The sequence below is a fragment of the Propithecus coquereli genome, unplaced genomic scaffold (genome assembly GCF_000956105.1).
Source record: "Propithecus coquereli isolate 6110/MARCELLA unplaced genomic scaffold, Pcoq_1.0 Scaffold736, whole genome shotgun sequence".
Lineage (NCBI taxonomy): Eukaryota > Metazoa > Chordata > Mammalia > Primates > Indriidae > Propithecus > Propithecus coquereli.
This window is the reverse complement of record NW_012153463.1, coordinates 142,113-169,931: the sequence shown is the minus strand read 5'-3', so window position 1 is coordinate 169,931 and position 27,819 is coordinate 142,113. Positions and strand designations below refer to the sequence as shown.

General features: G+C 45.2%; 1 protein-coding gene across 2 annotated transcripts in view; it reads left to right on the top strand.

The window, feature by feature from the left end:
- RUNX1 (runt-related transcription factor 1) overlaps nt 1-27,819 on the top strand; it is a 234,543-nt gene that overhangs the window by 133,888 nt on the left and 72,836 nt on the right. For both annotated transcript variants that reach the window (XM_012661819.1, XM_012661820.1), the window contains exons 3-5: nt 4,620-4,658; nt 10,615-10,868; nt 16,838-16,994. In XM_012661819.1, the coding sequence (XP_012517273.1) occupies nt 4,620-4,658; nt 10,615-10,868; nt 16,838-16,994 (450 nt within the window). The remainder of the gene's footprint in view (nt 1-4,619; nt 4,659-10,614; nt 10,869-16,837; nt 16,995-27,819) is intronic.

Below are 27,819 nucleotides of genomic sequence, written 5' to 3'. Positions count from 1 at the left end.
GTGGTCCCATTTCCTTGCTGGCTGTCCCCCAGGGGTCACCCTCAGCATCTTAGCACTGCTGTCTTATTCTTGCAAGTGCCTGCTCCATCTTCCAGCCAACAATGCCGACTTCGCTTCTGCCCCAGCCTGAGCAAACACTCCATTTTTTAATGGTCTCCTGGGATTAGATTAGGCCCATCAGGATAATCTCCCCACTGGTTGACTCAAAGCCAACTGATTAGTAACCTTAATTACATAGGCAAAATCCCTTTTTTTCCATGTAACATAACCAAAGCATGATATCTCATGATATCTCATCATATTCACAGTAGCAGGGATTAGGGTGGGAAATCTGGGGGGTTCGTCTTATGATTCTGCCTTCTACAACTGGTTTCTGCTTCCAGAGCTACTAACCAGGTAATTCAATCTTTTGTGGTGCAGGATGAATGAGGACGTAAAAAGAGGTCAAGAGTTTAACGCTAAGGAATGTTGCTCCACATAGAAACCTGAAGCCCAGGAAGGAGTGGTTCCACCACCTCCCTCTTACCCACCCCCACTCCCCAATAAATCCAAATAGCTACAACACAAAGACAGTTATAGTTCGAGAGTCAGGCAAGAGATGTGGAGACCATGAGGAAGCATGTGCTTGGTCCCTGAGAGGGAATTTCACCTGAAGTAGAGGGATCTGACCCCCCTCCAAAATTAGGACAGGGAGGGTGGCCCTTATTCCTGCAGGACTCTCCTGAACAGCTTGCACCGAATTCAGGATGCGTAGGGGAACGTGGCCAGCAGAACTGTGGTATGGGAGTTTCATCAGGAAGTACTGTACAAAATTAGTGGGAACCCCTTTTTAGGAGACCTTTGCAAGAAATCTGCTGAGAGGTCATGAGAACTTCAACCGGCATGATGGCAACAGGAACAGGGAGAGGGATAAACAAGCAAAGAAACCAGAAAGAGGAATTGGCAACAGATTGGTTGAAGTCAAAGATATAAATTCATGGACCCAAGCCTGAAAACTGGGAGAATGATGTTGCAGTGGAGAAAACAAGAGAAAGAACTGGTTTAAGGTAGGAGCTGACGAGTTTGAGCTTCAGTATAACATACATTGCAAATGTCCATTTTCCCAATCTCTTCCATTTCACACACACACGCATGGACACACACAAACACCCATACACACACCTCTCAACTTTGGTTTTCCCTCCTCTTGCCACCTTGCCTGTTCCCTCCCTCCTCCAACAAGCTGCTACTCCTCCTTCCCTGCATCCCACCCACTTCCCCACTCTCTGCCCCATTTCTGCTGCTACCGCATCTCTGAATCTCCTCTGGCAAAGGTTACCTGGCTCTCCCTTTAGACAAATCCAAAGGAATCTTTTCGGTCCTTTTCCTCATGGCTCTTCGTAGGCCTTTGGGCCATGGCTTTCCTTCCTCTCGAAGTTCCCATTTTCCTTTGGCTTCTAAGACCCTCTTCTCTTCTCTTTCTCTTCCTAGCTCATGCTCCTTGGTTGCTCCCTCTTCTTCTGCCCATCCCTGGAATGTCGATGATCTCAGGCCCTGTGGATGCTCTCTTCTCATGGGACACAGTCTCTGTACAGTGTGACGCTCCCACGGTTATTCTGAGGATGTTCAACTCACTACTCCTACAGGAGACCTCACCCCTGAATTCCTAGCTGTCTTTCCCACTAGCACTTCAGATCTTTCTGTACATCCAAAGCCAAATCCTGATGTCTATCTCCAAACCCACCCGCTCCGGTGGTCTCTACTGTGACTAGTGGCCAGATCTGGGAGAAACTGCTCTCCCTCCTCACCCTGCCCCCTCTTCCCCCTCTGTTGCTTCTACCTTGATTGAGATCATTGCTATCCCTTGTCTTATGACCACAGTGACTCCCTACCCCTCAGCCCTCCAGTTCACCTATCCACCTTTGACAGACTTGTTTTTGTGAAATATGCATTAATTATGTTATTCCCAGTTTGCAAGGTTTGGTGTCTTCTTCTCGCCCCACCCTCACCTCCCTAAGCCCTTCCTCCGGCCCTCCTAAAAATCTACCCAGCCTCCAAGAGTCAAATCAAATATTCGCTCCACTAGGAAGGAAGTCTTTCCTGAGCCCCACAGGCGGTGGCGGCCCCTCTTCTTCCTAAGTCCCCTCCCACCAGCTCCCCAGCCCCTGCACATGTGTCCGTCACAGCCATGACGCTTCTTTACTCACATCTATTTGTCCTTTGTCACCAGGCAGCCCAGCACCCTGCCTGGTACATAGGAAGCATTAGACGAATGCTGAAGGCAGGCATATCAAATACTTCCTATCTAGAAAAGTCCTAAAGATGAAACTTTGAATGAAAGGAGGTAGGAAAGGCTAGAACGCCATTCTGTGTGTATTATGAATTTAAAAGCCTCTTGGCCGGATGGACCTTGACCTGCTCCTCAAACTCTGTGGATGACCAGAAATGACTTTAGAATTTACTCCTAAAGACGGGGTGAAGAATTTCAGAGATATTTTTTGATGGAGACTGTGAGATGGGGAGGGTAAAAGTGAGTGACGGGATCAGAGTTAATTTTTCAGAACTCTACAAAGGATACCCATAAAAATACACAGTTGTGATTAAGAAGGAGCACAGCTCACCGTGCATGTGGACCCCTATGTAGGGGTGTGTGTGTGTGTGTGTGTGTGTGTGTGTGTGTGTGTGTAGAAGCCAAGCACAAAATGATCTTGGTCAAGTTTCCTAAATTTCCCAAGGGTGAGGTTTCTCATCTGTAAAGTGGGGGTAACTAGTGGTGTCCTTGCAAGGATTAAATCAGGCAAAGCAAATAAAAGCACATTGGCCACTGCCTGGCATTTATGGGGAGTGAGGGGTGTTGGGGGAGGGAGTGAGAGCACCAGCGCTGAAGGATGAGCCACTGCCAGGTTCAGCTGTCACCCTCATGAGCACATGCAACCTCTCCTCTCTCGAAGGCCAGGTTGCACTTCAGATCTCCACAGGTGCTGCTTCACCTACCCACCAGCTTCCCACCCTCCACCTCCTACCCCTGCCCCAGTTTAATCTTGTTGGCTATGTTCTCAAGGCTACTGATTGATACACAAAAAACTAAGAAGGTTCTTAATAACTAAAGTACATACTTTTCAAAATCCACTCACTTTTGCCTTTGTTTTTAGGTTAAAAAAAAATCTTGACTTTTTCCTCAGAATCACTGAAATATTAGGTGTGTAGATAAACCCTTGTTTTCCCACTCCGGTACTCCGATTTCTCAGCCTCAGACATGGAAAAGCTCAGGGTCCCTGGAGAGAATTTCCAGGATGTTTTGTTACACTGGGTCTCTTCAGCATAAACTTGGCAGTCTGGTCAATCTTACTGTGGTGGATTCCCCCCACCCCCATGCCTGTGAAAACTGAGTTTACCTAACTTCAGAATACATTTGTTATTTTTTACCTTATCATTCATAATTAGTGCAAATGATTCTTTCCTGCCCTGTTCTTTTTACAAAAAAAAAAATATTTATGGAGTCATTTTATGTACTTATAAACCACAATCTTGTTTTTTTTTTTTTAGGATGCTCCTTCGAGACTATACATATTTAATTCCTTTAACATTTCATCATGGGGCAGTCCTTCAGAACCCCTTATTATCTTAGTTGCTCTTTTTGCTTTGGCAAAAGTATAAGACTAAGGAGCTGCAAATCTTGTTCTCCTGCCTATTTAAATAGCGTCTGGAAATCTAAAATAATTACCTCCTTTCTTATTTTTAAAGTTTTTTTAAAGCCATATTATACGAATATTGTGGAGTGGAGTTGAAAGCTCTAGGTCTGCAACATTTGAAATGTTCAAATCCTGTCCTTGAAAAATAGTATTTCCTCTTTGTTACTCAGTGCTGACCATTACCAATGGATAAGGCTGATGACTTTCAAATTCACAACTTTATATGTAGATATTCAAAGGAAAGAGAAATAGCTTCATATGACTTTGCTTAATGCGTTTACCCATAGCTGTACATGCAGCAGTAGACAGTAAGTTATCTGTATTTGGGAATTTTTGTATGATAAATTGTTTCCAATAATAATTGATAGCATCTGTTATTTCAAGAATGAGTGGTTTTGATGTAATCTGCCCTCTCAGCAGAGAGAAGTGAAGGAAAGCAAGTAACGGGAGAATATTTCTAAAATGTCCTGTCATTAGAAGTAAATGATCATAAATGTTTTTGCATTAAGTTTGGGTTTGATTTTAATTTCACTTTGAATTCTGATTCATTCCTACATCTTCCAAATGTATGTTTGAGCTTCATTAAATAAATCACATTTGCATAACATATAGAGTTTAAAAGAGGTGATTCTATGATAGATAAAGATTCAATATTAGTTAGCAATTGGTTGAAGCTACATAAAACCATGTGCATATGTAACGGTTCATTTTTTATTTGATGATTTACTGTTTTAAATTATTTTTGTGTCAAAGCTATATGCTATAAAAATCTAGTACTAAAAAGTGTGAGAAACAATGAGCTTGCAAAAAAAGTTAGGGGACAATTTGCTTTTTAAACTTGCATTTATTGCAATTAGAATGAAAATTCATCAAGTATCAGTAAATTTGGTGTTTATTATCAGTATATTCATACAATTATTTTTATTTTCCTACTTTCTATTATTTCAGAATACGTACTTGGAATGAATCCTTCTAGAGACATTCATGGTATGTTAGATTCCAAATTATATTTTTTATAAAGTATGTACATTCATATATGCATATATATGATTTTTATCTGTGCATATCTCTGTGTAATTTACGATACAATTTAACCAAATAATTAAGTCTTTTTTGCTGATTCAAATATACTTAAAAGCAGTTCTCCATATTGTAAATGTTACACCGTATAAAATATTCCAGTGAAACCTTAAATGATACCTTCAGTTCTCCAGCATTTACCACAGGTGCATTCTGCTATTATTAAATGACTCTACACAACTCTCTAAAAAAAAAAAAAAGAAAGAAAGAAATCTAGCTTGGCTTCTTTCTGTTACCACCCAGTTTATTACCTTTGCTATACCAGTGGTAATGCAAAAATTTTATGAGGGTAAAATGTTTACTAAGCATCCCTAAATTTAAAAAAAAAGATTAATTTTAAAATTTTCTCAGTTTGCTACTTATGAGGTGCACAACTGATTTTTGAACTTAAAGTAAAATAATTGTACATTAACCACAGCACCTCATGGAAACAGTCCCATGGAAGAAAGATGTAGTGGAAGAACTAAGGAATCTCGTCCCCATAGTAATTAGATTTCAAAAGTGATATAATCTCAAAGCCATTTCAGAGAGAAAAATGATTAATTAAATTCCAATGTTCCAAACTGGACAGTGTGTATAGCAGGCTATTTGAACATATATGTTACTCTGCATTGAAATTGTTCTCTATCCCTGTGACATCAGTACCAACTACAGCAATTTGGTCCAGAACTATAGCAGGATACCTTCTCTATTTTTTTCTAATGGTCATTTCAAATAGAAATAATTGTTTTAGAAATATTACATTTTTAGAAATGTAATTTTAGAAATACCACATTACTCACAAAGGCTAATTTTGATTTGAGAGAAGTGTTGAGACTCTAATCCTATCTTTATGTTTGTTTTATTTTCGAGGGGGTTTTGAAAGAGCAAAAAAAATGTCAACTATTTCTTTTCTGAGACCACCTATAGTTAATATTTACCTAAAGTTATAGAAGAAAAACCTTAATGAACCGTTATTGTTTTCCAGTGAAATTGTTAGTTTTATTCCAACTAATCAAATATTACCTTTTAAATTCACTGTGGAAATTTACATTTCCTTCTTACGAGCTATTTTCAAATCCCTCCTCGCTCCCCCCCCAAAAATAAAAACAAATTTGGAAGAATCTGTCATGCAGCATCCGCCCAACATATCTCTTCGTTGTATTTTTTATTTTGCGTTATGACAAAAGTAAATTTTAGTGTTATTCCAGGGAAGCACTGGAAGTGAACCTGGTAATGTTTCCTTTCCTTTCTCAGATAGGCAGAAGGGAAATTCTATATTGTCGCTAAAAGGAGCGCTTTCGGTGGAAAGGACTTCGTAGACAGTGTTTCTGGACTTTACAGTGTAAGCTCCTAAAAAGCCCTTCAGACTCAGGGGTTCCCTGTCCCCCTCAGCCTAGCCCCATGCTGCCTCTTGCCATTCATTTTTAGTTCCTCAAAAGGACGGGGCAGTGGTTTTTCTGTTTGTTTCTAGTTTCCAGGAGCGCACCGCGCGGCGCACTTAAACCCGCGCGGGCCGGGGAGCCCAAGTGCCCTGTGGTCCGCTGTGGAGAAAAGCAGCAAACGCTTTCGCTGCTGTTATCGTCGTCGGGATTCCAGCGCATTTATCGGTTGAGACTCCTAGCTGAGCAGCGCCCACGACGCTGCCTTTGCAGGCTTAACTTGGTGCATGCACTGCTGCCACTAACTTTCCTCGCTTGAAAAGGGAACTTGACCCCCTCCGGAGACGACAGCAGGAGGGTCTGACTCGCAGCCCCTCGCAGGGGGTTCAGGATTTTAGGCAAGTGGCCCGAGCCCCAAAGGAGCCTCCTTTGACCTTTCTGAGGGGCAGGTTTCCCGAGTCAGCTATCTCCCCCGAAAGCCCACTTTTGCCTCCGCCACACTCTCGTGCTCCGTCCCCGTCCCCGGGGTTCCTTGGTGGCTTAGGGAGATGCATTGGAGCCTAGGAGAAAAGGTTTCGCTTGCCCGGACCTCGCCTGGACAGCAGGCAGCGTCCAAGTCCGGGCGCAAAGACACGGCGGCCCGGGAGGGAGCGGCGGCGGGCCGGCGGGCACAGTGATCTTTGGCATCGCTCAGCCAAGGTGGAAAGTGAGTTAGAGACGTCTGGGATTTTCACAACTGAAATAGGGCTTCTTAAAAAAATCATTTTAAAGGAAAAACAGAAAAGTCTTCCTCTAGAGACCTCACACCCTTTTACAGAAAGAAACCTGTAGATGGGTGCTAGCGGTGTCCTGGCTTTGCAGGAGCGAAAGGAGCGAGGGGACCGGCCCACCTCCGGAAGGCTGGAGGGAGCCGAGGCCGCCGGCCAGGGCGTGCCTTTATCCCGGGCTCCTGCGAACAGCGACAGCCCTGGGCCGGCCGATGGCGGTGCCCAGGCAAAGGAGCTTTGGGAAGCGACTCCGACTCAGGCCGAGCCAAGGTTCCCTGCAAGGCCGGCCGAGCCGCTAGCTCCCGGCCTCGAGGGCGCGAAGTTGCGGCTCAAGTTGGCTCTGGAGACCGATTCTTGTCAGGGAACTCAGGTTCTTCCCCGAGCGAACGGAGGCCGCTGAGAGGCAGGCCGGCAGAGCCCCGCGCCGTCGGGGGCGTTCCGGGCGCGCTGCGCCGCCGCCGGGTGCCCGGGGTGACCAGCGAGGGCGGCTGCTGCCCCCTGGCGTCTGCCCCGAGCCGCGGCCCGCAGCGCTTCCCGGACGCTCCGCACAGCTCGGCCGCCGACCGCTCCGGCCTGGGGCGAGGGAAGAGGCCCTGGCGCCCGGGAAAGGCGTCGGCCCCGGCCCCCCACGGCCCCCTCCCCCGCCAGGTCCCAGCGGTGACGCCCGAAGGGAGGCCCGGCGCGGTGGCCTCCCGCACCCCAGCCGCGCGCCCACGGGGAGGGAGGCGGCGGGAATGAGAGGCCCCTCGGAGCCGTAGGAGGGACCCCTGCGCCGGAGAGCAGAAGCTCAGGGGCTCCGTGAAGCAAGCGAAGAAGCCCGCGGTGGGGAGGGAGGAGGCCCCCGGGAGGGCACAGTGGCGTGCGTGAGAGGCCCCGGGGGAGGAAGGGCCGCGGGGAAGCGGCTGGGGCTCGGCGGGGGAGGGCGTAGACTCGGCGGGGAGCGAGAGACCCCGCCGAGTGGGGTCGGGACTGGGCCGCGCGCCGGGCCGGGCCAAAGCCCTCTGAGGTCCGTGAAAGTGCCCGCGGCGCCGCGAGGACGGGCGCAGCGGGAAGTTGCCGCCCGCGCGCAAAGCTGGGGTGGGTTCAGAGCCCCGGGCCGCTGGTGGGCGGGAAGGGGAACTGGGGCCGCTTCCGGGGAGCCGGAGGCTGGATGCGGGGCTGGGCGCGTGGGGGCGGCCCAGTGGCGAGTTTTCTGCCTGCGGGAAGCCGACGCTCCGAGGACCCGCAGCGAGCCGATCGCATGCTTTCAACTTTCCCTTCAGTCAGTCGCCTGTCCTTTGGGGTCTTTCTCTTACTAGGGAACTCCTCTGCTGACCGCTGGGCACACTCAGCCAGCGAGGCCTGCCGCATAGTTAAGCCGCAGCCCAGACGCGGCGAAAAACACCAATTAAATAAAACAAACCAAGAGACAATGCTAAAAGGACAAAAACCATGTTGTGGAGCACCATCTGGCCTTATTAAAGGAATCAGTCCCACTTCGCTGCAGCTGCCAAGCGGGCTGTGGGGCGCTCAGAGCTGCTCTCCGGCCCCCTCGAGGCCAAATCCCACCCCCGCCCTGGAAGCGGAGGCTTGGCTGTGGGCAGCCGCGCAGGGCCCGGGGCCGCCCGGGAGCTCGAGCCCTGGTCCCAAGAGCCCCAGCGCGACCGCCGCGTCTCCAGGGCGCGCGGGGCGGCTCCCTCCAGTCGCTCTCCGGGCCCGGCCTCTCCTGGCGCGGCGCGCAGGCCGGGTCCTCCCGGGGCCAACCGGGCCTCTTTCTCCTCCTCCTCCCGGGTCTCCGGACCGTGGCCGCCAGTGGCGCCGCTGCACACTACAGCCCCGGGCCGGGCAGCAGGGTCGCGACAGGGCCCGGTCCGTACCCGGGCGGGGCCCTGAGCAAGGCTGTGCGTGTGTGCGCGTGGCCCCGCGTGGCTGCGGGAGCGCGGGGGTGACCGCCGCGCCCGCGGATTCCCGCCCGGGCTGCGTACAGTAGCGCGCGGCGGCGGGGGCGCGCGGGCCAATTCCAGGAGCCGGCGGCCGCGAGCCGCGCCCTGGCTGATACCGGAAAGGCCTGTGATTGGCCGGTGGCCGCCCCTATGCAAAAGAGCTGAGGGAATGGAATTCCTCGGGCCGGGTTTACAGTAAAAGCACGTTCATTTCCAGGCACTCCCATTCATAGAGCCAGCGCGCGCGGGCGGGACGGGCGCCCCGCGGCCGGACCCAGCCAGGGCACCACGCTGCCCGGCCCTGCGCCGGCAGGCACCTCTTCCCGGGGCTCCTGGAAACGCTAGAAGGAAGTCAACCTTTGCTGCTTCTCCTCGACCTGCGTTGGACCTTCCTCCCCCCCCCTTTTTTTTTCCTCTTTCTTACTTTTGAATTAACTGGCTTCTTGGCTGGATGTTTCAACTTCTTTCCTGGCTGTGAACTTTTCCCCGATTGTTTCCTTTTGCAACTGCGGGAGAAAGTGCGCTGTGGTTCGAGGCAAGCCGTGAAGTTGCTTGTGCGTGGCACTGTGTGTGTGCGTGTGTAACCCGAGGCGCCCGGTCTGTTTCAATCTGCGCTGCGGAGCCCCCCCGCCCCAGGCCCGCTCCACCTGCTGCGGTTACGCAGTGCTCGTGGGTATTTGTGGGAGCAGCTAACCGGCGGGCGCTGGGGCGACGCAGGAGGAAGATCGTCTGGCTGCTGCCGGTTGAAGCCGGGGCTGACTCACCCAGCCGATGTAGACGGTGGCTGGCTTCCGAAGAGTGCGTGTTTGCGTGTGTGTGACTCGGCTGCGGCTCAACTCCCACCAAACCACAGGGTCAGCCACAAACTAACCAACATCCCCAAACCCGAGTTCGCAGATGTGGAGAGCTGTACCCTGAGCATCATCAACTGGGACCTTTTTTTTTCAAGATTAGCTGGAGATCTTTGAAAAGCTGAATTTTCTGCACTGAACGTTGTGACAGAATTTATTGAGAGAACATGACAAGTACTTCTAGCCCAGCCCTGCTCCAGCTACTGAAGCTGATTTTCAAGGCTACCTAAAAAAAAAAAAAATCTGCAGCGAACATTAATGGATGTGTGTTGTGTTTAAATTCTCTACAGATTGTATTGTAAATATTTTATGAAGTAGAGCATATGTATATATTTATATATACGTGCACATACATTAGTAGCACGACCTTTGGAAGTCGCAGCTCTTGCTTTTGAGGACCAAAGCCAGTTTTGCATGGTAAAAGTGGCGTTGTGTATGGAAGATACTCCTGTATTTTGTGTTGTGTTGGGACTTTAAACAAAACTCACCCGCAAAAAAAACTGACAGGCGATTAACTACTGGAACTTCCAGATCATATATATGCTGGTCGTTTTGCTCTCCAAATAAATATTTTAGGAAGTATATGGAAATTTTGCCTCCAAGAACTTTTGTGACAGCCAAAGACTGTACTTAAACTCTCAAAGCAAGACTCGAAGAAGATAGTGTGCCTTTGGCCTTGACTTTGGATGCTGGTCGCCCACTTTGATGCACTAAGCGGTCGGTCGCTAGGAGCCCTGGCCCGGGTCTGAGGCCGATCGGCACAACTAGAACTTCCCCCCTCCTGGACTGTCAGTAATTTAGTCTCCCCCTCACCAGCCCCCCCGCAGTAATAAAGGCCCCTGAACTTGTATGTTGGTCTCCCGGGAGCTGCTTGCTGAAGATCCGCGCCCCTGTCGCCGTCTGGTAGGAGCTGTTTGCAGGATCTTAACTCAATCGGCTTGTTGTGATGCGTATCCCCGTAGATGCCAGCACGAGCCGCCGCTTCACGCCGCCTTCCACCGCGCTGAGCCCAGGCAAGATGAGCGAGGCGCTGCCGCTGGGCGCCCCGGACGCCGGCGCCGCCCTGGCCGGCAAGCTGAGGAGCGGCGACCGCAGCATGGTGGAGGTGCTGGCCGACCACCCCGGCGAGCTGGTGCGCACCGACAGCCCCAACTTCCTCTGCTCCGTGCTGCCTACGCACTGGCGCTGCAACAAGACCCTGCCCATCGCTTTCAAGGTACTGGCCCGGAGGGGGCGGTGGGAGGACTGGCGGAGGCCAGCCGAAGCCCGGGGCGACCCGGAGCGCAGCGGCTGGGCGGGCGGGGCCGGCGCTGCCCCCCGGAGCCGCTCGTCCATCTTCCTGCTCTCGGGATGCGGGGGATGCTGTGTTGCCATGGAGACCCTCGGGAGGGACCCACCTCAGCCCGCCGGGCTGCCTGCCGGGAGGGATGGACAAGTCAGGATGTCCCCAAAGACATACACTGAGAGGCAGCCTGGACTTCCCTGGCAAGGGTCTCAGCTTTGATACAAAGTAGGAAAAGTTACAACCCAGCAGAGACAAGCCGTCTGCTTCCATACAGCTGCCCTCGCTTCTGGATTAACACCCAAACCATTTTGTGTCCTTCAGATGAAGGCATCAGGAAATAAGAGAGATACTTTTATACCTTGAGGTCAGTAAAAATAAACCAACAAAGGAAACCGTGAGGAATTTTTTTTTTCACCCTTTCTTTAAACGCCCTATGGGAATTAGCATGTCCAAAGTCCACGGCGGGCGGCGTAGTTAAGTTTGCAAAAGTTTCCTGAAGACTTTTGCGAGCTTCTAGCCTGCTCCTGCCAGAAGCTGCAAGTAGCGAATCCTGTTTCTTTCTCTGGAACCCTCCTGAACCTTATCGCCGACTCACCTAGATACGCCGGGGGCGGCGAAAGGTGACGAGGCTGTCTGCCGAGAGCCGGGAGGTCCGAGCTGCCCGCTTTCCTGCCGGGGAGGGGGCGGCGTGTAGCGGGCGGCCTCAGCTGAGCCGCTGCAAAGGTCTCCCGTCCCTTTTCACCCTGATCTTCCCCTAGCTTTGAGCAGCCTTTAAAAACCTTGGCCTTCAACGGGTATATAAAAACAACCCCGGGCGTTTTTAAACAACCACCCTGCTTCACTGGCAACAAGAAGTAGGAATTTAATTTCTGCGGTGGGGATTCTGTTTTGCCTTTGGTGGGTTTTAAAAAGTGCAACTTTTTAAAAACTTTTTCAATGCCGGTCATTTCCTGTTCATTTAAAGGGCTAATGAAGGCAGACGATTCAGACTGTAAAGATTGGCTACTCTTTAAAAAAAAGAAATTCTGGTTCAATAATTATCCCCTTTAAGGGGAGATTAATTTAATGTAAGCTTTTTACAGTTCCATGACTCGGCTGGGTCTTGATCTAATTACAATGAATAATGTTCACTTAAAAAAAAAAAGTACTGTTGGAGTTCTTTATTTTTAAGTTTTATACACTTCCCAAACTTAGATTGTGATTTTTAAAACAAAACAAAATTTGCAATTGCCTATGGTCTACAGAATTGCCTCCTTTTGCACTCAGTTTTCTGAAAGCAGCGTTTTGTTTTGTTTTATTTTTTAGTGGGGGTGGGAATGAGAAGGGGAGCTGCCACTTGAGTCTTTTCCTTCCCTTCCTCCATTTATGTAGATTCCGTTTGGGAGCCCATTGCAATTTTAAATCATTCTAACCCTTCGCATAAACAGAGGCAGCCCTGACTTCCTTGGCCCACCCTCAGGAGAGGGGACTTGGCAGGGTGGGGCCCTGGGGTCAAGTTCAGATAAGAGCAGAGGGAAGACAGCCTGATAGTCATCCAAAGGGCCACTTAAACAAACCAGGGAGCTAAGAGATTTGTGGCTTCCTTTGGGGGGGAATCGGGGTCTTTTCTGAACTCCCTCTGCCAGGGAACCTGTACCCAAGTACGCCAAAACTCTAAGTGATTAAGAAAGAATCTTCAGGAGTTAGAGCGATGCAAAGTCTTGAGCCACCATGTAAAAGTATTTTTTCTTTTAAAAACATGAAAAAATCATACAAATCGCTTTTATGAGTCATCAGAGAATTCTTTTTAGCAGAAATCATAATAACCATAGTTTCCTTTTAAAAATGACTTTTGACAATTCACTTTTTTTAAAAAAAAAATTAATTTGTTTTAGTGAGTGTTAGTCTGTAGGTCACTAAAATCAAGGTGTAGATCTCTCAAAGAAAGTTCAAGTGGGTCTCTTGACAACATACGGGGGGGAGGAAAGGACGGTGGAGAAATCAGACCACTTGATTAATATCTGTCACCACTCCAGTCCTCATAAGGAGAGGCCTCTTCCTCAAGGAGACCTGCTTGCTGAGTAACTGGAAGAGGAGACAAAATTTCCAGTGGGAGAGCAAACGCAAATGTTAGGGATAAAAGCAAGCTACCCTTCAAACCCTGCCTGCATCCCGGATTGATTCACTGTGTCCGTAGCCCCACTGTATTTATCCATCCACCCAACCACCTCCCAAGCAGTTTCTACAGAAGTTATTACTTTAAAATTCGGATCTTAAATAAGCCTCAATCTCTTTAGGAAGTTCATCAGTAAAGAAGTATTATACTCCCTATGTTAAAGAGGAGAAAGTGTGAAACAGGGGCAAAGTGAGATAACGTTGAAAGGAGAAAGGAGCATTCAAGTGCTTCTTTAGGAGTCTTCTGAAATTCTATAGGTAAATCCTCTGAACTAAAGGGAGATTTGAAATTATGAATTTTCTTTAAAATTGACTAAAATCATCCGAATTGCTTGTCTTGAACCCCAACCTGTTCTCTCCTCGCCCCTTCCTCCTATAGAACACCTTTACTTTACTGTAGGCGACAGACATATTTTGACTACTGAGAAAATCTTAAATTTGCTATGTGTTATCCAGTATTTACAGAAGCAGCTGTGCAGAGCTGTTTGGATGACTTAGGATATGTTTTGTAATACTCCAATATTACAGTTTGTTTAGGCCCTGGTACACCAGAGTCCAAAGACATAAACTCGCCTTCAGCAGGGAGCTTCAGAGTCCTTGGATGCTGCTGGTAATATTCGTTTTATAAAAAAAAAATAATGTTTCTGGCGGCGAGATCCTAGCTATGCATTAAATGTCATCTCGGCTGAATTCTGTGTTCCACTCCACAGCCTTCTTTGAAACACTGAAAGATTAAGGGATTCGAAGTAAATGAATTGTAACTGTAATTTCAACCTAATTAGAATTGGTTTAAAATGCCAGTTTGAACTGTGAACAGGCTAGGCAAGAACAGTATTGGGAAGTCCATGTAGTATATAAGACAGTTGATATTTTGCCCAACTTCCTGATACTTTAAAAACATAAAAGCAAAACAAAATATGAGATATCTTTGGCCAGCAAGTCCCTTCTTGTCTGTTTGGTCTGTGTTAAAATGTAAATGTTTGTGTTCCCTTACCTATTGTTTATAGCTTTTCATCCCGGTTGCTTCTTTTTTCTGTTTGAAGTTAGATATTTTTACATTCTCTTCACATTGCCCATCAATGACAAAATCTGGATTACATTAGCAGACATGTTAGTTTGAAATTTAAAAAATAATTTTTAACCTAGCCCAAGTATGCTTGTTAACAATTGGATAATATACATTATTAATGAAATTTCCCTAGATTTAATATTACCTCTTTCCCCATCCAAAAAAAAAAAAAAAAATTCCTCAGAGATCGATACCAGTAAATGACATGTGAGTGCCCAAGTATCTTTGATTCCTGCTGCTTTTTAAAAAAAAGAGAGAGTGGTGGGAGTTAAACTCCTAATTTTTGTATTCTTAAATACCAATATCAAACAACCTTTTCTTATTTAGCCACCGTGATAATTTTATCCTGTGTTTGTTTCTGCTTGGTGAAGGTCTCATGAATTTGCCAAATTACTAATGAGGATAGTATTGGAAAGAAGAGAGGGGCGTAGACAGGGAACACTGTGAAGGGAACAGCAGTGGGAGGAAGGTGGTTTAGAATACATTTTGGTAGTTATAAAACAAGATTTATTTATTTTAACCTGTTTACAGATTCAGTCCCAACAATGAGTTATTCAATTTGAAAGCCACGTAGTCGATGCAGCCCCTTGTCTACTCAGTGAATGTTGAGTTAAAATAGAGAAGCCTGGGTCACCACAGGGAGATAGGGATAAGGAAGTAGAAATATGTGCCCAAGGAGGACATTTCAACACTGTGAGCTAATCTGACAGAGGGAAGTGAAAATAGTGAAAAAAAATGGGAAAATTTCTAAGAGACTAAAAAAGCAGAATAAAGCAAGCACGTTTTGCAAGAATAGAAGAAATTGGTAGCAATAATCAGACAACTGATCAGGGAGGTTTATTTCAACGATGTCTTTTGAAAACAAAAGGGAATTATCCTATTACTGCTCTTAATTAAATGGCAACAAACACACTTATAAATGGGAACTAAATACCTAATTAGAGGGTGCATGGGGAATAAATAGCAGTGTCTTAAAATCTCCTTATAGAAACATGTCCAGCAATTGGAAATGAAAGGATTAAAAAGAGGATAAACGGCCCAGACTTTGTTTGACAGTGCACCTTGGATAAAATAGAGGAAAACACGTACCTACTTCCATGAGAATAGAGGATCCTGGGTGTATCTTGGGCTTGGAAGTACGTTCATCTCTCATAGTGAGTTGGTGCATTTTCTCTGTCGTGCTCCTAAGAACCCAAGCACTGCAGCAGTTGTAATGAACAAAAACAAAATGTAGTCATCTGGAGAACACAGGGAAAGGGTCTTGGGTAAACAGACAATGAAGATGGCAATTTGGAGAAACATGACTTTGATATCATACAAGTGAGTCAGTGGCCGTCTTATTTACATATAGAAAAAGAGGACTGAAAATATAGTGCTATGAAAAATAATGTAGCAATTATTAGGTAAAAATTGGGAGGCAGAGAACAGAGGAAGGAAAAATAACAGGAAATTGAGGAATGGCTTACTGTCACCAATTCAAAAATAACAAAAAATGATTATATAATTGGAATGAATAATACAAATTTCACTACTGACTGAGAAGGTACCATGAAGGATGTCAGGAATGATAAGAATAAATACAACGGGGGCATTTTGATTTGAAATTTTCTATGACTACTTTGAAAAATGGAAACAATGGAAATATAGCCAATAATAAATGTCGAGACCAAGAAAATGGTTTCTAGAACGATCAAATGATGGCCAAGAAGTGGATACTGTTGCAGAAAGCATCTTCAGGTCATGCTTTTTAGAGCATTTTACCTTGAAATTCCTTTTTTTATTACCCGAGTATCAAAAATATTTATCCACCAGTTCTCTTCAATAACCTTAAGAGAGCTAAGTATTCGATAACATTAAAGGAATTCCTCATCAAGATCAGCTGTGTTTGCAGAAAACCTCAATCATCTATGAGGTTAACACATATTTGGGACTCGCAGATGTAAAAATGCAACCCAATTGGACCCCTGAGTTGAGGGGAGTGCATACAAGTGAGTGCCCCTTTTCTCTGAGGTCTGTTGATCTTGTAACTAGAAATAAACAAAAGGTACAATTCTGGTATTTTTTTTCTGTGCACGCTAGAATGTACTGCTAGTGAAACTCAAGATCATATAAATGAGGAGGGGGTTCTCAAAGATGAACCACAGAGGGACAGTTTAATTTATTTAAGAGTCGTCGGCAAAGATGGAGTTTAATTGTAGCAGATGTAAGTTTAAACACCTAAAAGTAAGGTCTGGATCCTGTTAGGCCTGTCAGTGGAGGTCTGGGCAAGTAAAAGATGGGTCAGGCTATGAACTTACAAACACAAGACATTCTGTTTCTTAAACATGAGGAATTAACAAGAGATAATTTTATTCACGAGATGGCAACTTTTCAAAGTTCTTGCTACCATTAGTCTTGTTCCAACTGTACTTTTTGACCTTTTGTGGCTTTATTAGGTGAATTTATTAAATGTTTCATTATTTGAAAATTTATATTTAATTATGCATACTGGCATAAAAAGTAAATCTTCCCATTAATAACTTTTCTGTTGTTTGCTTAAGTTGTGATTGCTATTCCTTGGCAACCTAAAAAACATCATTTAATGTACTTTTAATTTTAGAATAATTATGACACAAACACACGCAAGTGTACGTATAACATTCCTGATCTCTTCATTTGTTCCTTGCCTGGTGTTTAGGTGGTGGCTCTTGGGGACGTTCCTGATGGCACTCTGGTCACTGTGATGGCCGGCAACGATGAGAACTATTCCGCTGAGCTGAGAAATGCTACCGCGGCCATGAAGAACCAAGTCGCAAGATTCAATGACCTCAGGTTTGTCGGTCGAAGTGGAAGAGGTATGTATCTGTCAAAACTGAACTTGAAACACATGTTCTATGGCAACAAACCCAAATTTCAAAACTTCTAGTGGTTTCTGTGATGGAGTCCATAGAAATGAAGTCTTTCTTAATGTTATTACTGCTACACCAAGCTTTTTAAAAATATTTATTTAAAATTTAATATTTTTAGCAGAATCTAACTTACAGTATTGCTTTGTATTACTGAATTGGTTTAAGACTGATTTGGAAGGTGCAAAACATGAATTTTGAATATCGAAAAAAAAGTCCTTAGATTTTTATTAAAATGTAAAAATGTAAAATTTACCGTAGTGGAAACCAAGATTATACAACAGGGGTTCTTTCTGATGATTATCAACAATCTATCTAATGGAAACCTTTAACTTACAATCTGTGTGTTATCTGTGACAAATGACAGAGTTTCAAATGATCACTTCTAATAGTTTTTAGGGATCGCTAGTGTATGATGTTGAAACACAGTTTTAAGGATAAAGTGTGAAGACATAGTATTAGTAACATTGATAGCAATATGACCTTCCTGTTTTATTTCTTTTGAAGCCCCTATTATTATTTGGGGGGAGTGGTTAGGCCTGGTTAACATTTGAGGTGCTAATAATACTAGAGACTGGATTATCATCCAAGGATCTGTTGTTGCATTAGTTTAGCTCTATGTGTAGTATTATTTTTTTTGCCTTTAACCCATTATCGAAGTATTAGAGGAAAGAACAATCTTGGCTCATTGTAATTCCCTCTGGTTTCCAATTATTTTCGAGTATCATGTTTTCCCTATATTGTAAGAACCTAAGTCATATTTTATAAACAGCAACAAGTACTAGAACTGTAATTGAAGGATGTAGGACAGTTTTCTTCAATCTCATTTTCATTTAATAATATAGCACTGAATAGTCTTATAAATAAGCTATTTTAAGTATAATAGAACACATAATAAACACCTAAATAATAGTAATAACTCTTGTATTCAAATAAATAGAAGGTGCAACCAAAGAACATTTAAACATAAGAGTAATCATGACTCTTTATAAATGTATTTAAAAATATAAAAAAATTTCTGTTCTCGGGAAATTTGATTAGTCAGGAAGGGAAGGAGGTAAAATGTGTGTTGACTTTTTTGGCTATTGTGTTTGCTATCCTAGCTGTCTGGAGCATTTTCATAATAGAATCGTAGCTGGAGAAAATAAAAAACATATAACATGATCGAAAATACGTGCTCATGGTACTATGTTAATAATAGGGTGATGCAAAGAAAATTATATCCACTTATTGAAAGCATGAGTGACGCTATAAGATATAGAAGCATAAGTCATTAAATGGGTTCACTTGTTATATTAAAAGTCCCCACCTTTCTGTAAATGGAATTCTCATTATGATTCAGAGATGTGTGTTTAGAAAACATCTTGAAGGCTTTGGATGAGTAGCTGGCAGAGCGGGTGCGAAGCCAGTAAAAAACAGAGGCCCCGCAGCCTGGTCCATGCCCATCTGCCTGGCGAACACTCCTCGTTCAGTTCCTGTGGATTTCTACTATTAGGAGTCGATAGCTGACTATCATTTGGTTGCTTTTCCTGAGAAAGTATTATCAATATAATATGCATCTATGTGGGTCTATGTGTTAGATTTTGGTTATAAAAGTTTTGAAAACTATTTAATGGTCCATGCCAGTGGTATTTCCCCATAAGAAGTTCAGCAGTGGCTTTCTGACAATACACAGTAAATCGGTGATCGTAAAGAATGAGATTTTGAAAGCAGTATGCTTTCTTTTCTGGCGTTGAGGGCTGATCTCTCCCCTCTCATTGGCCATTTCTGTTTTGAGTGGGTGACTAATAGGTGCTTGTGTTTACTTGGGTAACAGTGAACTGTTTCCCCAAGGTGTGGATTGTTTGCATTTGGCTGCCTGATTCGTGCCAGTATGCCCTTGAGTTTGCATAAACCCCAAAACGTAAAATAGCTGCAACCAAGGCTGGGCTGTCTTCTCATACCCTGGAATGAGAAAATTAATTGAAATGCCATAAATGGACAATATTTGTTTTGAACTGGCTCTCCTTCCCACCTGTGATAATATGCAATCAAAAACACAGGAACCCTAATTGAACGTTCGACTCAATTATGGTTACCGGGTATATTGTTAATCTTGAGTGATTTTTTCCTTTTTTTTTTTTTTTTGGTCAAAGCTACAAAACAAAATGAGCTGTCAAGAGGCCTGGTTTGACCCTGTCTCATAATTTCTCTCCATCGTCATAAAATACAATTTGATTTTGCTCTTTCAAGTGTAAGTGTCAACATCAAAGCCTGCCAGATTTTTTTTTTTTTTTTTTGCAATTTGCTTCCCATTAGGAAGAGAGCAGATGATTCTCACTAATTTTGACAATTAGTCTTAATCTTCCTATCCGAATCTTATCCTTTAAAAGTTTCATTACGTTTTATTAAATGATTTCAAGACTACCTACTGTTTCATTTTTGTTTTTGAAAATGTGCCTGAAAATATACCCTTGGCATTGACACAGCACACGGCGGCCCAAAAAGGTCCTGGCTGTGGGCTCATCCACACTTCCAATGCCAACTTTGAATTCTGTCAGAATCCACTGGTCCATCCAACAGATTCTCAGAGAGGCCTGGTACTTGCTGCAAAATGAAAGGTAGAAAAGGAAGTTCTCTTTTCTTTCACCAGCTGCCAGTCGGTGGGGATCGTAAATCTTGTAGAAATTGCCAGAGGTTGAGCATGGAAGGGTTTTTCTCTGTGCTACAAAACTGATCTGTCTGGGCGCTGGCTGAAGTCCAGGCTCACAGCTCCTAACCTCAGGTTCAGCCCGCAACTGGGAAAACCTGCCCGTCCGGCTTTTAAGGGCCTTTCTGACTACACTGGCCCCTCGCAGCCTGAACCTTCTCCCTTTTCTTCCATTCCCTCCTTTTTCTCCCTGGCCGTTTAATCTTGCTCAGGGTATATCTCACCCTTGGAATGTTTCTCCCTTTGATTTAGTATCTCTGTGTAAATTGACCTTTTCTTTACAATGGAAGAGGAGACAGCAGCTCCTGGGAGATGAGACAGTTAGGGACCATCTTAGGGAAGTCAGACTGAACTCCAGAGGTTATGTGAGCACACAGGTGGTTGTTCTGAACAATTCAAATTTTAACCACATGGTCTGGGACTATCTGTCACCTACAGAAAATCGAAGTTCGGAGTCAAAGGAATTCTCTTTGGTGAGATTAATTTGTTCAGCAGTTTGCATCAGTTTAGTCTGCAGTTGGTGCAGGTGCTACTGCTGTTTTTAGAATTATAAGAAAGTATATCATGGCTTCGGCTGAGAGACTTTTAAGAAGTTTTAGCGGTGAAATCTGTGAGTGCTTCATCCCTGTTGGAATATTTAATCACTTGCGAAAAGAATCAATCAATCAGTGAATACAGTTATTTCATTTTAGAACCAAAGAAAAAAATCTACTAGACCCCATCACCAACCACATCATAAATGGGGCAAGATAACTCACTGCAAATTTCCTTCTAATTTTCTAAGAATATGATTTTTAGCCTTTTGGGAATATCATAGATAAGCTTTAAAATCCTTTGGAAGACTTTTCCCAAGGGGGAAAATATGCACATGCGGACTTTCACACAAAATTTCATGTACAATTTCAAGTTTCCAGGCTGCTGGAGCTCTTTTGTGCACCTTCCGGGGACCCACGGCCCCCAGGCCAAGAATCTGTGAATTTGGAATTTTGCCTTGACCATGGAGGGCCAGCCTAGGACTTGCGGCACATACCTGGAAAATGAATAAATAAATGAGCAAATGAAGTAGACATTTTATTGCACCCCATGCTGTTTTGGTAACACCCGTTTTTATTATAGCCAGGACCTAGTTTGTATTATTAGGAAAGTACATCCCATTCAAACTGCTAGTCCAAGCCTTGGGACGGCCATCAGGTGTGCATGGCCTTGTAAAGGGGAGAGGCCCATTCTGTCATCGAAAGGACAGTCTCTTCTCTAGTGTACACGTCAGCTCCTGGCTGCGGATCGGCAGTGCGCATTCTACGCCCAGCCCTGCGAGGCCAAGTGTTCTGTGGCCTGTCAGGATGGGGTTTAATTTCTTGGTGGCATTTGTGTTTATGTTGACCTCCCTGGCAACTTTAATCTTGCCCACTTTCAAAATAGTACCCTTTCCCAACACTTTTATAAAATGAAATTCCTTCAGCATGTTCTTGCTGTGGATGTCTTTTCAGACATAATATTTATCCTGTCGCAATCTGGGTTAGTGCATATTTGTGTAACGTTAATTCTTTAAGGCATTTTCATTCTTAAGTTATTTTACACTGTTTGGGAAAGAGTATGGGGAGGTTACCTTTCAGACGAGTGGAAGACTGGTGGAGATGAAGAGAAGGTACGTTCAGAGAAGGACAAACTGTACTGGCATTCTAAACAAAAGACATACGTCTTTCTGTCATGGTTACTACTGAGAGATGGTCTGAATGATTCACGATATTATTCGAGGATCCAAGTCATTCTCTGTTCAATCACAGATTCGTACAACAGGGGAAGGAAAAATTTATCTGACAACCCCAAAGTTATTTCAGGGATAATGTTCACAATACAAGCTGGCAATCAGACCTCCTGGTGAGAATACAAGGAAAAGACCTGAGTTATATTAGAATCAGCTCTCCCATTTTCCCTCCTTTTTCTCTGTTGTCATTGATCTACACTTTAAAATAACATATATATACTGAAATCTGCTTTCAGATTTCAGTGTGAGCAAACATGGATGAAAAAAGACCCGGCCTCTCAGCCAGCCTAGCAACTACTTCCTTTCAATGGCAGACCAAAAGCTTGCATCCGTGATCTGATGTAGAATTCATCTCCAGCGATCGGATTTCTCATTCTATTTTTCATTTGCCAATAAGAGAGCAGCAACACTTTCTTCAAGCAAGTTGCTCCCTGCCCTGCTTAAAGCCTGGGGTGGCCTGGCTATGGCAAGGACCAAAGAGAAAAGCTTTCTTGAAAACTGCTTGTGCTTGCAACAAACTGTTTCACAATTTATCCCTTCATGGTTTTCTTGCTGATTTTATGAAGTGTCAGGCATTGCTGAGGGTGTCAGACAGCTTTTTTTTTTTTTTTAATTGAGGTTATTTGTATGAACAATATTTTAAAGTTGATGGGCAGAAGCTGTGCTTTTCTCCACCCACCCTCACCCTTGCCAGTCGGCTTGCATTTGGTGGCTGCCGTTCTTTTGGGTCGGGACAGAAGGCTATCAATCAGAAAGTGCCTCCGAGAGAAATAATGGTTGAGTGATTTTTAGAGCTTCCTGTTTCAGCAGCAGGCATTATAGACATAAACAGTGATCCAGCCAACGGCTGCAACACTGCTCTGGTTCTAATAAATCAGTTTTGTATTTTCTTTTTGTGCTGGTTGGCGAGGGGCAGGAGAGGGTGGAGAAAACTGATGTGTTTTCTGTTTCTGGTTGGTTGGTTTTTTTTGTTTTTGTTTTTTTTTAACTTTTAAGGAAAAATTACTTGTTGAAAAGGAGAGATGGTATACTGTCTGCTGACTGTTTTCTTTCTGTTGATGATTATGAAACAAGTTCAGATCAGTGAGGGGATGTTTATGACTAACTATGTACTGCCAATATGGAGAGGGTATGTGGTTTTGAATGTGTCGTACTCTTAGCCAGTGGAGTGAATGTGTGTGTGTGTGAGAGAGAGAGAGAGAGAGATAGAAATAGAGACAGAGAGAATGTCCATAGTTCCACTGAGAGACTCCTTGGACCCCATTGTCTTTGAGGACTAAATTCATGCTAATAATATCTTCTCATCTGAAGCCCACGTAAAACAGCAGAAATTAATAAGTGAGCAGCGTGGATTTGAATGAGCTGCCTATGAATACTTCCAAATGTGCCAGTTTGGTCAGCTCACTGTCAGGACATGGGGCACAAATTGCAACTCTTCAAAGTTTGTATTTATAAACAGCATTAGTAGACTTCAGATGATGCCCACCCTCCGTCATTGGTTGTGATGTGAGTCCTGCATCCAACCGCGGTGTGTCTCCGTCTGCTGAGAATGGCACTACTGATGGTGTGCATTTCGCACTGTGATGACTTGGGGCCCCAGCATGCTGCCCAGCCTCTGTTCGCCTATATTAGGCAGAACGTCCCAATCAGGAACTCCATTTGACGTCACCAGACTTGCTCCAGCGAGGGTGTGAGCTTTTGAGGACCCACGAATCCTAGAGTAATCCCAATGACCTCCTTCGAGAGGCTCATGGCAATTCTGCTGTCAGATTCAAAATGCGTTTCCTCTGATTCGCTCAGTGAGGAAGCATTCATTAGGGAGCCATTTACACTGTGTTTTTCTCAAAGAAGCTGTAAGTAAATGTCCTGTTTATTTTTCAACTTAGATTAATCCCTGCTTTCACCTTGAGATTTAAGACGATCCTTAAGAATGTACACGCTGTGCAAACTGCAGAACTACCCCACCTCCCCCATCACCTGACCCAAGGAAGAGCCTTTTCGGTTAATGGGAGGGGCAGCCAGCACCCTCGGGGGTGGTGTGTGGCCCTACTGGAGTCACCTTATGCAAACAAAGGCAACTGCACAGGAATATGGATGGTTTAAGCACGGTTGGTCATCTGCGCGCTTATCAGATCTCAGCAGACCAGGCAAGGAGGGATGGGCCTGTTTAGCAATGGAAACACTCCACTTTGCTCAAGGCATTGGTTTTGAGTCTTTACAGATTTTTTTCCTTCACTCTATTTGAAACCATTGCATGGAATATAGTTAGTATCAATCATCTACCTATTATCCATAATTATCGAGGAGCTAGTCTAAACTCAAGTAAGACTCCCTCTGTCTCTTCAAATGGTGTCTCTCCAGTACCCACAACAAATGTCCTGCCACTGGGCAGTTTCTAGTCAGTATCTTATCTGTCTATCTGCTTATTCGTTTGGATGATATTCTCCCTCAGTGGTTCCCAACTAGGGGTGATTTTGACCCCCAAGGGACATTTGGCGGTATCTGCAGACCTTTCTGGCTGTCGCATGCTGGGCTGGGGGAGTGCTACTGGCATCTAGTGGGTAGAGGCCAGGGATCCGCTGAACGTCCTGCTGTGTACAGGACGGCCTCCCCCAACAAGGACCCGAATGTCACTCCTGCCAAGATCAAGAAACTCTGATCGAGCTCCACATGCAAATCATAAGTTGTAAAATGTCTCCCTTACCCCTCTTTTTTAACACTTTCTGCCTCCCTACAAAATTTATGAAAAACTTACCTTAAAAGATTCACATAGAATAAAAAATAAAATTAGAGAGCATCACTGAATATTAAACATTGTTTTAAAAATGAAATCATCCCAGTGTTCTGTATGCATAGAATTGCACAATCTCTGCATATCTGCCAACCCTGCCTGGTGTCCCGGGTCAGGTACGCGTGGTGACCACAGGAGAGGCAGTGGTGAGGATGTCCCTGCAGCAGGTGCAGCTCCCCACCGCAGCCACAGGTCCACAGGGACCGCAGAAACCATGAATGTCACACAGGTGCAGGTCCACAGGGACCACAGAAACAATAAAACACTCTGCTAGATGCTCAGTGCTCTTTCCTGAACGCTTCAGTTAAGGGGCCACGGGTCCACCGATCCAGGAATGTGAATTGATGTCAGTGGACAGTGTCCACTTGAATTAAATAAGTAATAAAAGCAAGGTCCTGGTGTGTGTCACTGACAGACAACTTCCAGACACCAAAAAGGGCTCAGTCTGCATACCTGAAGTAAGAATGGAGACAATGCATGGGAGGAGGGGAGAAGGGACCAAGGCCCAGCTTGCTGGGCCATCTCTGAGTGCAGCCCCGGGTTTGTTACCCACAGGCTGGCTTTGCAGGTACCACAGGCAGACAGGTGGCTGGGTTCTTCCGGAGCTTTCTCCCACTTGTCCCAACATGTTATTATAGTTTTGCCATCACCCGTTTTCCATACTGAGATGCAGGGAAAGAGGATTTGAAAACAAAAGTCAGAACAAAGATTCCTCTAGGTGTTCCCACTGCGTTGAAGTAGTGCCTGCTGCAAGTTGCATTTTGTGAGTAAGTTTGGCTTTGACTGCATTGTTTGTGTTTCTGTTTGCTCACTTGCTTTTACGCTACATGGAGACCCTCACTCCTAACTTTTCTGCCCCGTGTATACATCTGCTTCCTTTAAGCTCCCCGCAGTAGAGCAACAGCTCCCAGATCCGACATAGATCAGTTTTGTGGTAAATAATCTGTGACCAGTAAGAGTTAACTGTGCAAACGGGAGTTCATGGACGGTGCCGGAGCTGGGACTGCACAGAGCCCACGCATTGCAGGTGGTGTGCTCGGGATGAAGGTCACTGGGGAAAAAGCTCAAGTGTGATTGTGGCATGCAAGAGGGGCACATTGCAGTGGGACCTGAGACCCAAGCACCCTGGAAAAGAAATGGAGACGTGCCCAGAAGCCCCCAGGTGGTAGACTAGCAAGAATTTTCTAATAACAAAAGATCCAGCACTTAGCTAGAAGAGCTCCGTGCTGTATCATCAGTGACTAGATGGCAGTGCCTGACACATGGTGGACATTCATTAAGTGTCTGCAGAGGAATGACTATTCCTGGACTGTCTTTACTCTAGGCAGTGGAGCCGAGTGGTCAGTACACAGACCACTGGATTCTCCACCAGGAGGAAAGTGTCTCAACTTGGGCACTGTTGACATTTAGGGCCAGCTATTCTTTGCTGTAGGACTCTCCCGTATGTTGTTGAATGTTTAGCAACACCCCTGGCCTCTACCCAGTGGCCAGCAGCACCCCCCCCTCCCAATTGTGACAAGCAGAAACATCTGCAGACATTGCCACATGTCCCCAGGGGGGCATATTGCCCCTGGTTGAGAACCACTGGCTTAGAGCCATGTGTCTTTGAACAAGTTACTTGGCGTGTCTGAGCCTGATTCTGCCTTTGTCCATGGGAAGAAGGGGTGCAGTGAGGACTGATTACCTGAGATAAGACATAGGTTAGAGATTATTGCTTTTTGTGGTAAGATCTGTTGCAGCGACACTAACTCCGTGGGGTAGGGGGTGGGAACGCTGAGTGCACAACAAACAACAGCAAACAGCAACCACAACTACCAGGACCTGCTTCATTGTCTAAATGGATGAGTTTTTCAGGAGGGAACACAACCCTTATCCTTATTTCTCAGTCCCATAGAGTTTTGAGGTCACGAAAGGGTTATGTGTAGCAAGCACTGAGATTTCAGATTAGCAATGGAAGAAACGAAATTAAATATGTACTGTAATTTGAAGCACTGTTTTTCATGGGAAAAGAAGTTCTCCCAACTTAGCCTTTCCAATTCTTTTGTCCAAACATTAATGGCATGCAAATATTTATGATTCATACGTGCCCTTTTTAATTCCCAATCGTATTTTAACAATAAACACTGCATTTTAACAATGAAGCAGAATAATCCCTTTGTCCTGTCTCTGGGCTACACAGGCTGGCAGCCGGCAGCATCACATTCTTCCCGAGCAGTAATTGCTGCCTCCACCCAGGTTGAAGGGAGTTTGCAGGAGTGCCACGGCAGCCTGCCTTGGACCGGACTTGAGGACAGCCTGGCTGTTCCGCTGGAAGACATTCTTAAGGTTGCAGCTCAGCATTTTCATAAATTGCAAGTGAATGTCCACGCACATTTCGCTCTTTTGGCCACATGTTAACCTAGAATTGGTTAATGCGGCTGTTACTTGGAAAGGTATCTTGCTACACTATTATCTTGCATTCTGAACCAATTCCTAGGCTCTAGATTACACTAAGGCCATTGTGTCCCATTTAATATTCCTCTGAGTCATAATAACAACACAGAAATACACACGTCTATTTGTGACGATTCTGCAGGTCTTTGGAAGGTAGTGTGACAGAATATGAGAAGTGGGCACACTTACAGGACTTCCTTAGGTGGACTGGCCTCAGTCTCCCCATCTGTACAGTGGGTATAACAATGGCTTTCATCTATGCCTCACCATAGATGGTTGTTAGGATGATAAAAGCAAGATGATGTGTATGTAACAAGACTTAGGAAGAAGAGCTACGACTCACCTCTGAATTATTCTTCCTTCTACGGCGAAGAAGGCAGCATGTATCTCACTCAATCAGAAAGTTAGGAATGGTGCTGTTTTCCGCTATCCACTCCTTGATGGCAAGGAATGTATATTCCTTTGTCCTGCTAAGGACCTAGTAAAATGAGAATGCCTGAGCTACAGATGGAATTCATAAATATTCATAAATAAATATACACGTAATAATATAATTACAAACATCTGTTGGGCACTGACCATGCGACGGAAGTATAGTATCTATTCTATTTTATTGTAACTATTTCTCTCCCCCCATCCCCCGCAAGGTCGTTTCCTGGGGGCATTTCATTCATTCCTTCATTCATGCTTCAGGTATGTATTGGTGTACCTGCTGCGTTGCAGGCACTGGGCTAGCGTCGGCTCGGTGACACAGAGCTCACCCAGAAGGAAGCCACAGCCTTTGGAGGCTGGCCAGGGGAGGACAGTTAGACAGGCCATCCCCGCTCTGAGTGGACAGTACGTGGGAAAGGACGGGTGCGGCAGGAGACAGGGCACAGCAGCGCGTAAACTAGTGAAGGTTCAGAGCGTCTCCCTGGACCAATTGTCATCTCAGTTGAGACCTGCGGGTGATGAGAAGGCTATCCAGGCAGAGAAGACAGAGTGCGGGAGGAAAACCTGACCTGTTAGAGCTGAGAGAGGCTCCAGCGGCCTGGCGGGGAGGCCTTGGGCAGGGGTGGGACGGGGAGTGCCTTGAACTCCATGCTGGGAATGTGGT